The sequence below is a fragment of the Nelumbo lutea genome, chromosome 6 (assembly GCF_056320005.1).
Source record: "Nelumbo lutea isolate HS-2025 chromosome 6, American lotus-T2T, whole genome shotgun sequence".
Taxonomy (NCBI): Eukaryota; Viridiplantae; Streptophyta; class Magnoliopsida; order Proteales; family Nelumbonaceae; genus Nelumbo; species Nelumbo lutea.
In genome coordinates, this window is record NC_142689.1 from 2225070 (window position 1) to 2242360 (window position 17291).

The 17291-nt window shown below is 37.4% G+C and overlaps 1 protein-coding gene across 3 annotated transcripts; it reads right to left on the reverse strand.

Annotated features, from left to right (window-relative positions):
* Window positions 1–3026: 3026 nt before the first annotated feature.
* On the reverse strand, window positions 3027–14073 carry LOC148846787 (auxin response factor 7-like). Of its 3 annotated transcripts, XM_088949190.1 has the most exons (13): window positions 12934–14073; window positions 12048–12160; window positions 11854–11949; window positions 11454–11510; window positions 11163–11318; window positions 10973–11057; window positions 10422–10512; window positions 10174–10338; window positions 9879–10074; window positions 9355–9493; window positions 6278–7983; window positions 3857–4047; window positions 3027–3611 (listed from the first exon to the last, which is right to left on the reverse strand). In XM_088949190.1, the coding sequence occupies exons 1-13, from the start codon at window positions 12974–12976 to the stop codon at window positions 3440–3442; spliced, it is 3210 nt and encodes a 1069-aa protein (XP_088805316.1). In that variant the 5' UTR covers window positions 12977–14073; the 3' UTR covers window positions 3027–3439. The 3 variants fall into 3 exon arrangements, with proteins under 3 accessions (XP_088805316.1, XP_088805317.1, XP_088805318.1); XM_088949191.1 differs by lacking the exons at window positions 11854–11949; window positions 12048–12160; window positions 12934–14073 and having other exon boundaries at window positions 11450–11510; XM_088949192.1 differs by lacking the exons at window positions 11454–11510; window positions 11854–11949; window positions 12048–12160; window positions 12934–14073 and having other exon boundaries at window positions 11159–11286.
* Window positions 14074–17291: the final 3218 nt, after the last annotated feature.

Below are 17291 nucleotides of genomic sequence, written 5' to 3' on the forward strand. Positions count from 1 at the left end.
CTTTGATACTCTCATTAGTCTGAAAAAAGAACATGAAATTCTTGATCAACAGGAACTAAAATCTCATTGACTTATTTTTCTCCTCTCAAAATCCAAATAAAAAACGCCTCCTAAAAGAAATGCCTCATTAATTCATATAGATGCATTTTCATCGTATTTCCTTATGTTCCCCTTTTTCTCTCACCACCCATTAAAAGCTCTTTAGGTTATATCTATAATCTTACATATAATTTGGCAAGACAATTTTAATTGGAATATCAGGGTACACTTGGAAAATGTGAAGACATGGTAAAATAATTATGTGCACATGGATAAAGTAGGAAAAGCAAAATAAATGTTAAATATATACATATATATCAATAATATTATTTCTAGATCGTAAATGAGGTATGGACAAATAAGAAAACATTTATTTTAACAGTTTATGTGAGGTACAACCTCAGGCATAGGCCAATCATAGTTTGCATTTTGTATGCCAAATTCAAACCCAAAATATACCTCAACCCATCAATATAAATTACTAATTAATATGCACAGTATATCAAAAATTACACAAATGTTAAACATATTATACTATATTTTTATGACTTTATATTAAGATCCAAAAATTTGCTAAGCAAGTAAACAAGATAATTATTTACGAATAAAAGCCAAAAATTTGTTAATTATACTATACCTTTATGATTGAACTTTCAAACTTGAAGGCATGTTTTCACGCTTGGTAGCCAGATATTTTACTGCTACATCAAGTCATCCCCCCCTGCCAGATATTTATAATTTGTCTGACAAACTATCTATAATTTTATATTTTGCGCATGGATGAGCCAAAGTTATGTTATCGATATTTTGTACCTTGGCCACTATTTATAAAAACATTTTTTCAACTGTTAAAATATGACATTATATTTTAACTAATTAAGGACAATATCTATGCTATCTAATCTTACCTGAAACACTTTAATCGGATTTAAAAATTTTAAATTCAATATAAAATTGTATCAACAATAGGTTAATTAAGGGTACATTTTTTAAACTACCCTTATGGTTTAGCTAATTGACTAATTATACCCTTACTGTTTGAAAATTGATTGGCGCTACCTTTACTGTTTCTGACAATTGACTAACTCTATTCTTACAATTAACCTCCGCCAAAACCCATGCAAAATGCCTAAACTATCCATGGTCCAAAATATTCGATTTTGCAATGGCATCCAGAGCCCTATGGCTTAAAAAATGCAGAGCTCAAAGACAACCCTACAACAAGACCGTGAAGATAGTCTTTAGTCTAGTAGAATCTCTCAGGTCTTTTTTCCAATCTCAGGCCCCTAACAATTGAACATAAGTGGCCTCCTCTGTCGAATGGTCAACGATGAAATCAAGAGATGTCATTGCAACTTGGATGGTTGGTTTCAATTGGAAAGGGGGGATGGAACATAGGAGAATAGAGAGAGGAGGAGGAAAGAAGAGGGGAGAATGGTCGGGTGATCTCGCCACTAGGTGGAGTTATAGGGCAGTGCCATTGCCGTCGCCTAGAGGAAAAAGAGAGAAAGAGAGATCGGAGTCCAGAGGGAGAAGAGAGAGAAAGAGAACTCAGAGTTTAGAGGGATTGTTGTCGTCGCCCAAAGGAAGGAGAGAGAGAGAGAGAGAGAAAGAGAGATCAGAGTTCAGAGGGGGTTGCCGCCGTCGTTGCCCAAAGGAAGAAGAGAGAGAGAAAGAAAGATAGGAGTTCAGAGGGGGTTGCCGCTGTCGTTGCCCCTGTTCAATTTGCTCATACCACTTCAGTTGTCGCCGCCAATGCCCCTATTCGGTTCATTCATTCTCTGCTTCTTCAACAAAGCACCCCCACTGTTGAAGAAGAAAGAGGATGATGCCAGAAAGTTCATTTTGAGGAGCTCCGATGGAGAGCACTTCGAGGTCGACGAGGTCGTCACCCTTCAATCTAAGATGATCAAGCAAATGGTAAAAGATGGTCGAAGAAGAAATCCCACTGAAAGAGAAGGATTAATAGATACTCCTGTAAATCAATAATTTGAAAGATACCAATAGCAAATAGTAGAGATTGGCTTTAATTTTCTTTCATTCTTTTTTTGGTTCTTAATTGTGAAAAGATTGATAAATGCTTTAATTTTTTTTGTTCTTTGATACAATGCGGATACAGTGCAGTTGCTCCCCAGTGATCTAGTGTTGACGGAGACTATGGAAGGAAGATAGAGAGATAGATAGATAGATGGAGAGAGAGAGGAGGAAGAGTGTGTCCAGTCCAGAGGAAGGGGACAAGGGTAGCATTAAGTGTTAAATGTCACATGGTGTCACATGTATACGGGTTTTGACGGAATATTAACGGATGTAACTGAATGTAACTTGAATGAGCTATATGGTTAGTTTAAGAAATTAGGTAAACCATAGAGGTAGCATTAGTCAATTTTCACACAATCAGGTACACTTAGTCAATTAGCTAAACCATAAGGATAATTTAAGAAATTGTTGTAACTTGAATGAGGCCCCTTAGCCCAAAAGAGGAAAGTATCAGCCCATTATCAACGTATCATTTGGGCTTATTGAACCTTGTTAGCATCAAGAGGGAAAAAAGAGACTAGTGGTGCACTTTATTAGTCAATTTTCAAACAGTAAGGTACACTTAGTCAATTAGCTAAACCATAAGGATAATTTAAGAAATTGTTGTAACTTGAATGAGGCCCCTTAGCCCAAAAGAGGAAAGTATCAGCCCATTATCAACGTATCATTTGGGCTTATTGAACCTTGTTAGCATCAAGAGGGAAGAAAGAGACTAGTGGTGCACTTTGGCTAAAGAAAGGTGTATTTGAAGAAAAGAAATTAAATCAAAGAATCAATCTTTCTTGTAGTCGTTCAATCTCTCTTTGAGTGATCAATTTTTAACGTGGGAATGATTACTACTTTCTAACAATGAAATTGAAATGATCTCCGCATTGGTCAGAACAGAAGTACCTTTTAATTGGCTAGCTTCTGTACAAATACAAAAGTAACCATGAAAAGGAAATGCGCTCTTTCATGCCGAAATATGATTTTTTTCGTTCCTCTTTTAATTGGTAGAATGGAACTTATAGCCAAAATGTTCAAAGATATTACAGTAATTTGCCTTGCGTTATTTTACATACAAGTAGAGAAGTGGTCACATCACATGTACCTTTGCCTAAAAGAAAGCTTAGAACAACATCAAATCGTGGAAGAGGACCTCTCTCTCTCTCATATGAGAGATGAATCAGCGAGGCAGGTAGTAGCTACAATCAAATCTTGATTATGATATCCATTTGTCATGTTTTCATTCCCTCAGGCCAATTGCAGGCGAAACAATCTCTGTATGCTGATCATCTTGCAGCCATGGAATACCCTTGCCAAGCAAAAAAATTCGACGAGCAGAAATGTTTATCATTTCATAAACCTTGTCCAGCCTCACCCATCAAGAGGCACCTAAATTATCATCATAGTGTCCTCTCCATGCATTTCCACTATCTGACCTACTGCAGGCCTGATTGGGTATACGCAAATTCCCCAGATCACCATCTAAACTCATCTGCTGAACCTCAGCGGCTGACAATATCTTTATGCTCTGAACGCAGCTGACAAACTCCCTGCAATTATAGAAAAAAAAAAGTTAAAAATAAGCAGAGACCAAGAGAACAAGTGTTGTAATATGGTTTTCCAACTTACTCCCATGGATCGTTATAGAATGAAAAGTTAAAAATAAGCAAAGACCAAGAGAACAAGTGTTGTAATATGGTTTTTCAACTTGCTCCCATGGATCATTATATAGAATTATAAGTGAAAAATAAGCAAAGACCAAGAGAACAAGTGTTGTAAGATGGTTCCAACTTACCCCCATGGATCATCCCCAACAAGTAGAATATCATTTTCATGATCCACGTAGACCAATTTCCACTCATTTTTATGTGGATCTTCTAACTGTCCTTCAATCCCAAACATGCGTGCCAGATCATACCTGAGTTCATCATATCCCTTGTAACGTGTGACATCAATGGATCTTCCGACAGAGCCACGCTTTTGAACCTTTAGAAAATCCACATCATTTAACAACATTCAGAAGCAACTAAAGGACAAGTATATTTCTGTTCTACATGATTCTAATAGAACTTACATGTCATTATGTCAAAAATGGTATTCAAACTGCAACTTTTATACTTGAACAAAATCTAGCATCATGAATGAATGCCTAGATTCATTTAGGACAAACCTGGCCTTACTATTCACGCATCTATATAGTTTATTTTGATAATGGTTCTTGATAGAACACAACACATTAGGGCTGAGTTGTGTTGAGATCATTTATTTTGATATATGGACCACCCAGTTATTTTGGTCAACCTTGGATCCAGCTTTGATCAATGGAAGCAGAAAATTGTGCTAGCCTTATTTCTTGTAATAATGAAAGTCTGCTTTTCCAGTAGAACATTCCAACAAAGCTCCCTGGTGTGACAAATCAGGACATGATGCAGAACCTACCGTGAAATAATTTGGTGGACACCTTCTACACCATGTTACAAGAAATGCTACCTTAAAAATAATGGTAAATCATACTTTGAATGTGCAGTGCCAGAGTGACAAGTTTACAACTCAAACCACTCAATGACAGCAGAAGGAATTGAAGCACAGTAACCAACAATTGAATTTTAAATAATATATTTCATGGTTATTATTTATGGGCACTGTACATAATAGTGTAGCAGGATTGGTAATTAAATTAAAAGATCAATGGCAGTAAAGAGTTTCTGGTTTGTGCACTCAACCTCTGAAAATAGAAAACCTGTTACAGATAATCCTCGATCTGATTCCAAAAGAACAATATACAACCTTGCATTAGACCCATTATCTATAGACTCATATTAACATTTATATTTGGACTTCAAACTAAGAAACCACAGTTCCAAAATTCATAACTAAAATCTTCTAAACAACTCCATCTCCATGTAATTTAATGATTTTCTATGTGACCAGAAATTTAAGAGGATAGATTTATAGGCCTGATTATGATTCTCTAATGGACCCAGAAATTAAGGGTGGCCAACATTCCTGCATTATTAAGGGGTCGTTTGATGATGGTTAATATATCCATGGATATTTTATTATACAACCATTTTAAATGCTAAAAAAGAAATCAAAAAGTCATTCAGTTTGTCCCCTTCAGCCACTATCAAGCAGCCCTAAAGTCTGAGTATTTATCGGTATCCAACTTTTGTCATGCCACCCACACTATATCGGGCCATACTGGCATGGCACAAAAATACGGGGAGGGGGTCCAGCATGGGCTCAGGCCAGTACGGTTTTTCTTCTCATTGTAAGTCATGCAGTTCATCCAGTATAGAAGACATGGAAGCATGGACTCAAGCATCCTCCATACAAGACAGACACCGATATCATTAAACTGGTTTTATATCAGATGGGCTAGGTGTTACTTAGTGCAATGGTAAAATCATGCAAACATGAGATTGCAGGTTGGAGTCTTAAGGCAGCCACTTTATGCCAAAAAAATACCAAAGATTAGGTCCATATCCAGTTTATGCAAGACCAAAGAATAGTCTGAATTGTCGTTGGGTAATGGCTCTTTTGTGCATCATATGTATTAACTTTCCAAGGTCAGTGTTTGTGCAAACATGCAATATATATATATATATATATTGTTTTTATGATAAGTAAAAAAGAAGAATATTATGAAGGAGAAAAGGCCATATAGTGTGCAAACATGCATATTCATATCTGGTATTTATGCTAACATGCATATTCATGACAGATGGAAATGCTTTAGGTAACCCAGGTGAAGCGGGGATCAGAAGTGTTATCCAAGAAAGAGGTGGAAATATTTGTTGGGCCTTAGTGGTCTGATAAGAGCTGCTGGTTCTACAAAGGCTTAGGTTTAGGCTGCTCTAACTGGGCTTAGAATAGCAAGAGATTTGAGTATAACTCATATAATCAATGAGGGTGATTCAACAAATACAATAAAATGGTTAGAGGAAAAGGATGGTGGCTTGTGGAGATTGATGCACTACTTGGTTGAGGCTAGAGACATTATGACGATGATGAATGTTTTTTCTGGTTTAGCTAAAGCTTTGGAGATTGATGCACTACTTGATGGATTCCTAGAGCGTTAAATTCTTTAGCTGATGGTTTAGCTAAAGTTCCTGTCTACAGGGATTCATTGTATGCTGATAGATCTCTTCCTACATAGTTCTTTTGGAGTTTTTCTGGTTGGCTTTGATGTAGATCATCTCATGAAGCAGCAAACCTTTGTGAATGTTCGCATACGCTGAGGTGTCTGGTTAGCCCACAAGCTTCTATTCAAAACCCCAGATTCGTTTACAGCAGCATCACTGGAGCACCCAGGCTTGAATGACATATCTTGCACCCCAAACGACTGCGTACTGATTGCAGCTGTAGATAACTCTGTCTCTATATCTCTTTGAGTACCACCATAACTGGAAAGCAAGTTTTGAAGATCTTTCCCAGAACCAAATCCTCTTGATAGCAAAGTTTCAGGCGTCAGGCCATCAATATTAACACCAAATAAAAGATTATTTGGAGGATCCCCTTGAGTTTCCCCTTCCAGACCGAATGTTGGTAGTGAGACACTTTGCTGGATGCTACTGCCATCCAAACAGTATGACGTTGCAGAGGAAGAAACATCCAATTGATCAGCAGTCACACCTCTATGAACTAATTGGTCTGGATCTGTCAGATTTGCCAATTCATGTTTGGCCTGTATATCAGGCTTGCTTCGAAGCTCTTGATCAGGATTGCTTGCAGGCTGAACCACTGTATCCTCTCCTAGAATAGTTGGGCCTTGACAGGTTCTGTTCAAGATCCTGGATGCAGAAATTTGGCAATTATTAGTAGAAGGTGATGTTGAGCATGATGGAGCATCACCATCTGTAGGACCAGAATGAGCTCTGATAGCCACAGATTGTTTCTGCTGGCCTAGAAAATGATTCGAGGGAAATTGTTGTGGTTGGTTTAATGCATGTGATGAAAGATTTCTGGTGCTGCTTAGTTGTTGTGGTGGTGGGAAGGCCTGCTGTTGAGATTTCTGATTTTGTTGATGGACCTGCTGTTGCTGTTGCAGCTGAAGCTGCAAACGTGGGCTAATCTGGGAGAGAAATTGTTGCTGTTGCTGTAATTTCTGCAGAAACTGTAGTTGAACAGATTGCTGCTGAGATAATGATGACTGCTGCTGCTGCCTTTGCAAGAGGTTCTGTTGTTCAACTTGCTGCTGGAACTGCAAATCTTGTGGTAAAGATACTGGTTGGAGGGAAGTATTGGCTTGGATGTTTTGTTGGGATTGATTGTTGGATATGGGTAAACACTGTTGCTGAAGTTGAGAATAGACAACAGGTTGCTGCAAAGTGTTGTTTGGAGAAACCACACCATAACAGGCAGGAGTTGGTCGAAGAAGCTGCTGTTGCTGCTGTAGCTGTTCCTCTGGTTGCTGGTGATGCAATTCTTGCTGCTGCTGCAGTTGGTGGTGCTGGTGTTGCTGTTGTGGTTGATTATATTGCTGTTGTTGTTGGTTGTACTGCTGCTGTTGTTGGGGATGTTGCTGCTGCGGTGGATTTGTAAGAGTTTGAAGGATCTGCAGCTGCTGCTGTTGTTGAGACAATGTCACAGGTGGCTGATGAAACTGGTCAACTTGTTGATTATGTTGATTCGTTTTTGGAATGCTGAACTGGATATTTGGAGAAGACAAGGTCTGTGCTTGAAAGTTTAGTAGCTTAGATGGATCATCAGTGCTAAGGTTATTATGCACTGCAGCTGAGGAAACTATCGGCGGGAAGATTCCTGACTGAGCAGTTGAAAACTGAGTGTTCTGCTGCATGCTCATCCACTGAACAAGACTCAAGCCTGGCAAGATTGGGCTTTGAGTATCTTTCAACCCAAGGTCATCTGCAAGCCATGGCATTGCCCTCTTGAAAGCATTCTCTATGTCAGACTCATCACCTGCAAGATCACTCATATAGACCACTAGTAAGGAACTGCAAAACTGTGAACTAAGACCTAATACTCCACTCTCTCTCCCCCCAAACAAAGTGTTAAACGTCTTTATTTGTAACTCAAAAATGAAATTATTTTCATTCAGTATGTCACCACACCAATGGAACCGCCAGTTTGATACAGGAAAGGAAACAAGGAAAGAAACCATGAAATAAGATAAGTTTCTTCACATTTTTACAATGGTGGAAATTTCATAATTTTTGAATGATTGCGATTTTGGTGAAGTTGAGCTGGTGATTTCATAGTTTTTGACTGATCAGGATTTTGATCAACTTGAGTTTATAGAAGTCATTTTCTGATTTTTAGTGTCATAAGAATAGCGTTAATCATTTTTAAAGGATTCACTAGTTTAAAGAATTAGAGTTTGCAGAATTTTGAAAAGTTTAAATTACAATCATATAAGAGAGTTATGGTCATTTGATGATAGGGTGCCAATCCGTAGCAGGTTTTTAGTTTTTCTATTTTTTTGAGCTAACTTGCTTTGTATTTAGTTTGTTTAGTTTTGGTCAGATTAGTTATGGCTATTGAGATTTGTTTTAGAAATCTAAATCTGTATTTGAGTGGCTCAATGGGCTACCTATGATTCTGTTTTAATTTTAAAGCAGTTAGGAGTTGTTTCTGGCCAAATTCAGAGTTTATTTGTTGAATAGATGATGTATTTTATTCATCAAAAAAAAAAAAAAAAACAATAGATGATGTGTTTTGGTGAATTAATGGCTATAAGAGCATACTCCAAATATCCTTTCTCTTTTGTAACTTTCTCTTCCTCTTCTAAAGGTGTGATATTTCTCTTCTTTCTACTTGCTTATTCTGAATTTTCCCATTCCTTCTTATCACCTATACTTAGATCTGAATTTCTTCCTTTTATAATTAAAATCCTTATCACCCCTTCTTTACCCACCATGTATGCCCCTAGTAGAACCTTTTACTTCCCATCCTACATCACAAATAGCCTAAAATTACATGAAAAATCTGCTGCAATTTCAATGCTAAAAGACAGGAAAAGGGGGAAAGTTAGAAGATAGTTGTGTAGTTTGGATTTGTAACTTCTATGACTTGAATTACCATCTTTTAAAGAGAAGTTCCATCAATTGAATGGATTAAACCATGCTTATAGCATAGTATACATATTTTTTTGATCAGAAAAGCATAGGATACATATTTGACCTGCTAACCTTAAGACAATCATGAAAGAAGGGTTTCAGCCATTTAGAGAACATCCGATAATGAGAGAGAGAGAGAGAGAGAGAAAGAAATTTAAGAGCTAATAGTAATAATCCCAAAATGTCCAATATTCAACAAATCAGTGAATCATACCTAACATCCCTGGTTGTCTAGAGAATTTGGGCCTAAAAAATGGAGGTGGACATATGTAGAAAGGAGTTGCTACAGGCTCAATATCCCAAATTGAAACTCTGCCTGGACGCTCTCCAGCTGCTGATTCATCCCATCCAACCTATCAAGTACAGTCACTGTAAAAAATTAAGACTGGATAAAAATTCAACATGATTGGGAAGCCATACATTTGCTTGAACAGAAATCGGTATAACTATTTAAACACAATAATTGGCCATGCCTACGGAACCTATAGCACATGATCAATAGCAGGTAGAAACTAGATATCCTCAAACTATGCTGAATGGAATACAATTCAACTTGTGAAAAAAATGTAGGTGCCAGACACTTGTTATGATATTATGGTAACAGATGTAGTGTACCACATTCAAGAGTAAGACAGTAAAGTGTTGTTAAACAGAGAAAAAAAAAACATCAATAATCTAGATTTGAGTAACTTAAATTCATCTACATAGATCTCTATCTTATAAGTGAAATAGTCAAACCTGAATGTTGCGCCACTGTGAATTTTTCCATCTCACAGGATCCAAATCACTAATACCTGTTATCGTGCCCATGTACCTACGAACTCCTGACTCCTCAGTCTCAAACATCATTCTAAATCGCATGCCTAGAGAAACTTGAGTGTACATTGCTTTAGTGTACTTGGCTAAGGGAACCACAAACTCTGAAGGGCTGGCCCTATTAAAGCAAACCAATTTCATTAGACCATGTAAACTTAAATTTTACAATGCAATTTGATCATATAATATTTAACAATTAAAAGATGTGTTATAATACCTCGGATTGTAAAATATAGTAAATGGGCTGTTATTTGCAGCTGCATGTGCTGCAGCAGCAAGAATTCCAATATGCATGCTATCACTTGATATGACTGATGAAGCAAGTGTTGGTTGCTGTCTGTTTGCACGTCTTATACCCAAGAGAAGTTGTGACTTCTCATCTCTACATACAAGCATTTTTTGGCAAATTATGAAAAGAAAAATATATATTTAACTAATAATACTCGTTGTTTCCTTTTCTATTACCTTATAAAAAGAACTGAATCACCAGCTAAGAGTCTCTTTGTGCTAACAAACACACTCCAACCTGTAGTCAGCAAGTGTCTCTTTGGTTGACCTAAGGCAGAGGAAAGAAACCTTAAGAAAACTCTATTTCCAACAGAAGAAAGGACCAGAAAGCCGTGGGAGAAAGAACCAGAACAGGCATCATAAAAAAGAAGGAAAAGGGATGTCTTCGCTATAATTTGTTTTTTTTCTTTTTTTTTATTTCCCCACAAACAACGGAAATGGTTAATACTCAGCATGATACAATCCAGTTTCCCATCCAATATTTCTAATTCCTCACCAACTTAATAGATGATGTAATTAATAATGAATCACATCTTACTAGCCCGTCATGAAATCAACACATTCTTTAGTTTTTATTAGAAATTGGAATCAGGAAATGAAGAAATACCCAAATAATAAGTAAGAAGGTATAAGAAGTGAGAACCTCATAGGAAGCATGAAATAAGAATAAAAGGGAGCAAAGGATTTTGCTATATTTGGAAAACAAAAATTAAAAAAAAAAGGTGTACCACGGTAGATATGTCTGAACGTCCATGCAACATCATGCAGGTCTCTTGCTACTAGTTCTTGAGCTGGGGGTTGCATTGAGAAATCCTAACAAAAACTTCCAAATAAGCAAGGGAATTTGTAAAATTGAATGTACGTTATCATGATCAAATATTAAGGCTATGGAAACATATTTAAAGAAACAGTACACACTAAAGGTGGGAAGATCTTCTCTGCCGCTCGACGAGGTACAGAAAATCCACCATGAGTGCTTGTGTCACTAGCTGTTAGTGTTTTGCAGAAGAATTCAGTTGGTTGTCTGTTCTGCTTGAGAGCCATATCCGATGCAAGCAATGCCTCCCTATCATACTATAGAACAGGTGTGAAAATATATTTAAGATAAACTATATATATACCTACATATATAATGGAAAAAGAAAAGCATAGATGTCAAATAAAATAGAGATCAAATATTAGCACGTTAACTAGGAGTTTCTGACCTACTTTGTTTACTGGTTGAAGAGTCATCTGTGCATAAACCTCATCAGTCTCAGCATCAGCCTGATTCAAGACAATGCCACTTGAGTAAATCATACAGAAGTATATTTTTTTCCCCTTGATCATAAAAAATGTTGCAGCTATGCTGTACATCAATGTACACAGTTTAATGTGGGTCCATCAATGTGTGAAACATAGCCTGAAAAACAAACTGGTTGGCTATCATCCATAGAATGACTTCTGGGCTATGGGCAAACAAAGAAAAGCACCACCAACTCAAGTTTGTACATAGTTCGGCCATGCATATGGTATAACATATTGGGTATCAATATTTCACCCTCCAAGCACAATGTTCCCCTTCATATGAAACCAAATTTGCAAATATGCTTTGTTAAAGCTACCATACATGCAACGTGACATTGTGAAGCACACAAATCAACTTTGAAGGAAGGTTGGGATAGCTTGGGATGCTGTCAGTCTGCTTTTGCATTGAAGCCGCTACCTAAGAACATAATGGAAAATACATTAGAAAATTAAAGTATAAGTATATTTTTGCAATATAATGCCCTCCTTAAATGATATTTACAACAAAAGGCCTACCTGTTCGCTGTGCCCCTGTGGGAAGTAGACCACAAGGCTTCCAACTGGAGGCAAAGAAACTAAAGGCCCTGCACATGCATGCCACAGTTCCGAATTTATACCCTTCCTTTCTCCTGTTTCAATACCAAGTGGACATTATGACTACCAGTGGAAGGGTCATGGCCCATGAAAGAAAAGAAGCATTACTTATTTCAAATATCTAAACTCTTTAACTTCTACAGAGAAGAGAGGGAAGTATGAAAAATTGTCCATAATGCCAAGTCTTAATATGGTTATGGTAAAACTTTTTTCCTGTGACTTGTTAAACGTTACATTGGGCTTTAAGCAAACAACAGAGAAAGCATCTTTCTGGGATCCCCTCCTTTCTCAGATGATAAGCAAGTGAAATGCCTGAGTTTCTCCATAAATACCTCAGATAATAAGCAAGTGGAATACCTCAGATAATAAGTAAGTGGAATACCTCAGATAATAAGCAAGTGAAATAGCTGGCTAAGTAGTGTCACAACCCCATAAATTTCTAATAGTAGATGTACTTCTCCATGCCAAAAGTTTCTCTTGGCATTCAAGTCCAACTAAAATCCATAAGAAAAATGCTTATACGTAGTTATTTAGCATTGCCGCTCAATATCTTTAAATTACCAATTAATTCCTACACTTCATATTTTTTCTCTCCCTTCTCACCCTCTAATACAAACCAAAGCTATCATTTCGTTCAAATTTCAAATGGATTTCGCGCGCGCACACACACACACACACAGAAAGATTAGAGGGGGGTGGAGAGAAGAAGATAAAGGGTGATCGAGATTGGAGAAGTAATACTAGTAAAGCACACTTCTACGACAGAAAGGAGTGGATGTTAAACCAATAAAGAGAATTAACAAAGTACCTTCTCCAGAATTTGCCGGAAACCCATTTGAAGGAGCCTTCATCGTGACAGATCCAGATGAAAATTTAAAGAGTATCAATCAATCACCAGCCTTTTCCACTCTTTTGCCACAACCACTCAGCAAAACCAAAGGAAACTCTGTTTCAGCAACCAAAGACGCAATATCTCCAGCCAAAGAAGAACCCACTTGGATCAGACAGAGCTCCCGCATCCGAGCTTAAAAACCCCTAATTTCATCATCACTTCAGCGGAGTTGAACCCTCTCAAACAAAACCTAGATACGAAATTGCAAGGAAGATCTCCATCACTGTTCAGCCCAAAATCAACTTGAATCCCCGAAGTAAGTTTCTCGAAATCTGTCTCCGCCAAATGCAATGAACCTCAAGAAGGTCCCCAATCGCAACCCTAAATTTTCCAACTCCAAGAAATGCAGGAACCGTTATATTCAAGTAACCCAAACTTTTAACTTATCTCTCTCTTTCTCCGATCCCTCTCGAGTCTCCCCATGCACTTACTCTTCGAGCTCTAAATGTTCAGATAATTTAGACAATTCGGACAGGATTTGAAACTTCTTAACCACAAAAGACAAAACCACAGGCAGCTTAACAAAATTCGAATTCCAGAGCTCTTCACAACCGGGAAATATCCAATTCTCGCAGGAAAACGGCTATTTCTCGCCGGAAATCATACTAAATGAAACTCCGACAACATGTAGAGCCGGAAAAGTGGACTTCTGCGATTGAAAATGCTCAACAGAACGAAGCTTCTACAAGTTAACCGGGACGTCCAAAACTCCCACCAGACACGGAAAGACAGTTAGATTCCGCTGGGCTCGAATTCCGCCGACTAGACCACCGGCCGCCCAACACGGGAAGACAACATCTCCAAATTGCTTGTCAGAAGTTAGCACAGTTGGTACTAGACAGAGAGTTACACGGAAGAGAGAGATTAGCTACGGGCTCGGGGAGGCAGTTTGACTAGAGTGCCGGCGAGTGTTCTGCCGTAATCTGACAACTTCAGGCCGGAAAGTCTGACGCAAAGCAAGGGCAGCTTTTTATGTGGTAAGCCGACATGAAAGAGACTAGCGCGGGTTTAAAAGAATGAGTAAAAAACAGAGGGCGTGCTTGTATCTGCACAGACAAAAAATTTCTCCTCAAATTCCTCCCAAATTCTTCCTAAATTAACATTTATTAGCATTTCCTTTCTTACTTTTTTTTTAGTTGAATAGTTTCTTTATTTGTTTTAATATTAAGGGAATTGCACTCAATCGTGTCAGTGATTAATTAAAAAAGAAACAATGTTAAAATAGGATGAGTACCATTAATCAGTTTAATTATTGAGACGGAAAAGCCGGAGCTCCCCACATGCGGTAAAGGCCTAAACCAAATTCCGACATGTTTAGTGTAATGTAAGCTTGATTAGGATGTAACTCAAGGTTGATTTAGTGGAGATGACTGAACATGGCAGTTGATTACCACCTTATTCTCCGACACCCCTGCATGTGATGGTGATGAGTGATGGAGTGATGACCTCTCACACGCAACAAAGGACCATTCAAATGATTTGATGCATTTGTCTATTCATTTTGGTATTTGTTGTGACGACGGACGGACGGACGGTGCGCCTGTGCCCATCCCTCCCACCTCACCTGATGACCCAACCCAACTGGGGTCCATTTGTATATATATATGGTCCTACTCCTACTCATACCAGTTTTTGGACTTGGGTCTTGGGTTTCCATGGCGTGGCCCTCACCTCAGTTCGTCAATCGTCACCGTCAGTGAGAGATATCTATTTTCTCTTTGTAATGGCCTAAAATATGATGGTGGACTGGTCTGGACGTGAGGCCAACGCCACCACATCCACAATGAGAATGAGTTAAAGGTGATTGATTGTGGAGCTCCCTTAGTCCCTAGGGCCTAGCAAAAGTAGATTTGAAATATCGGACAGACAGGATTCAATTAAATAAGCAACAACATCAGCATCGAGACCCCAAAAATAAATAAAGGAGAAAGAAATAAGTTTCTTTTCAGGCATCCTCATTCATGCCCTAGCTTGCTTGGATCCCAATCTCTCTGCCCATCTACTAATGCAATAGTTTCTTTTCAGGCATTTGATGGCATTTCAATTGAGAATTTTGCCAAAATTTGAAGTGATTTCCCCCCTTTTTCTCTTTTGATATTTTTTAGAATACCAAAATATACTTTCTTAGTGCAATTTACAATGAATTTTACATCTAAACTATCCTTAATTCGCGTAGGGGAAATTAAACCGTAACTTTCTGATTAATATCTTTATTTTTTATACGACACTTTGTCATTGAAAGTTATAAGTCAAAACATAGGAAATAGGAAGTTGGAATTCGAGTTTTACATCATAAATTTCCAACCCCACATTCACAAAAAAGAAACACGACTTGCAAGGAAAGGATATTAGAGCTTAGAAACCGGCAATGATGGCATTACTTGGGCTTCAGCCTTTGCGCCAGACTACATGCTCCAATCAAAACAGCTCACTTGTTGTTTCCACATTTTCCCACATGATATTCATAATTGGAATTTAAAGAAATTTTTTAAACATGAATCTCATTAATAATAATAGTATTAATAAGGGCAAATTTTTTAGTAGGTGTTTGGCATTAGTATTAGGAATATCATATCATTTTCTTAGAAAACGGTGCTTATTTTTTGTTTGGAATGGATGCCGTTAAATAGGCATTTTTTTAGAAAATAGCACTGATTTTGTTTAGTACAAATTCTGGCAACAATGTTTTTAATATTAATCTATATTATACAACGTCTAAGATGATGTCACATTAATGTTTTGTTATTGTATCGTGTTGACAGCAATGCATCATTTTCTCAAAAAACATTGAATTTGGTGTTGTTCCAAGTCATACTTTTTCGATTTTTAATGTATGGTCTAAAACTACGTTTTTTCTGAAAAAACGGTGCCAAACAAAAGGATATTATTTGAAACACCATTTTCTCTAATATAACACCTACATGGCATTGTTTTCTCTTGATCACAAAACAGCATTAATGCCAAAATAGTCTTAAATTACCATTTATGAAATTGACTAATTACTATTTATATATTATCTTAAATATCTTTATGTTTTTTAACAATTGTCAAAAACCTCCCTTATGTTACTTCACCATCATACACCATTTGCATGTGACACAAGTGAATGATATTTTTATCTAATATTCCTAAAATCCCCTTTTACGTTTGAAAATGCCCTTTCTCATTTTGGGGCTCGTTCAGGACTGGATCTTCCTGTTCTAGATAAAGAAGGATGTATTGCCACTTGTCTGGACGTACTGCATATAACTCATGCAGCAATTTTCATGGTTGAGAGGAGATCTGGATCTGTCAATGACATGGCAAGCACAATGATGCAGAAATTCTTGGGTTCTGCACTTTACTCTTGAACCACCAGATGATGAGTATGACACTCACAGTGAACTTTGAACTTTCTGCACTAATGTCGTCCGATAGTGGAGATCCTGGAAAATACTATCTATCTCTTGGTATTTGGGAATACTTTTTGAGGATAAAAAGGGTCGTATTAATAGATTTAATTCTTGTACAGAGAAATTGGATGAGCTTATTTCTAACATCATGCAGAGGACAGGGACTGAAAATGGTGAACGCCCAGAGGTCTTGTATGAAGATGATGAAGGCAACAAGGAAATAGACATACTACAATCAACTCTGCAAATTTGCATTATTAAAAGTGTGTATTTATTCCCTTGGGTTTGAAGAGTCCTGTCTAAGCTTTTTCCTATTATAACAATGCCAATGCTAAAAAAGAACTAGATTTCTAAATATTACAAGAGCTTACACGATTGCTGCTCGTAATCAGATTTCCTGTGTTGCATCCATTCTAAGCATGGTTTTTAAAATCGAACCGGATCAGACTGTCAGATCGGAAAAAACTGAAGTCGGTCATCTGATTGGTTTCATTTTCTCCAAATTTGCTTTTTTTTACAAAACCGTTGATTTTGGTCAATATACCGTTGAACCAGCTGGTTAATCGTTCAAACCATTTGAATAATTTTGATCGTTTTTCAAACTTTTTAATTTTTTTTAATTTTTTATTTATTTATGTTTTTGTTAGAATGGGCCGGCCATTCGGGTCGAATAATCAGACCGTTTGAACCAGTAACCAAATCCCTGACCGATTCGATTTTAAAAACCATGATTCTAAGATTATGAGATCCTTCCATTGGATGTTGTTTTGACTCAGGTGAGGGAGACGACAAAGAAGGATGCAAACAAAGGTGGAGGCGGACATAGAAACAGCGACAAAAACGAAAATGGAGACAGAAGCAATGACAGAGAGCAACAATCTG

Bases quoted from the DNA above. Each gene is read 5' to 3' on its own strand.
- LOC148846787 (XM_088949190.1), bottom strand. From the start codon at position 12,976: ATGAAGGCTCCTTCAAATGGGTTTCCGGCAAATTCTGGAGAAG. The intron at 7,984-9,354 runs GTATGATTCACT...GTGATCTTGCAG, and splicing joins TAGACAACCAGGGATGTTAG to GTGATGAGTCTGACATAGAG. The intron at 4,048-6,277 runs GTTTGCTGCTTC...GATTTTCTAAAG, and splicing joins GTATGCGAACATTCACAAAG to GTTCAAAAGCGTGGCTCTGT.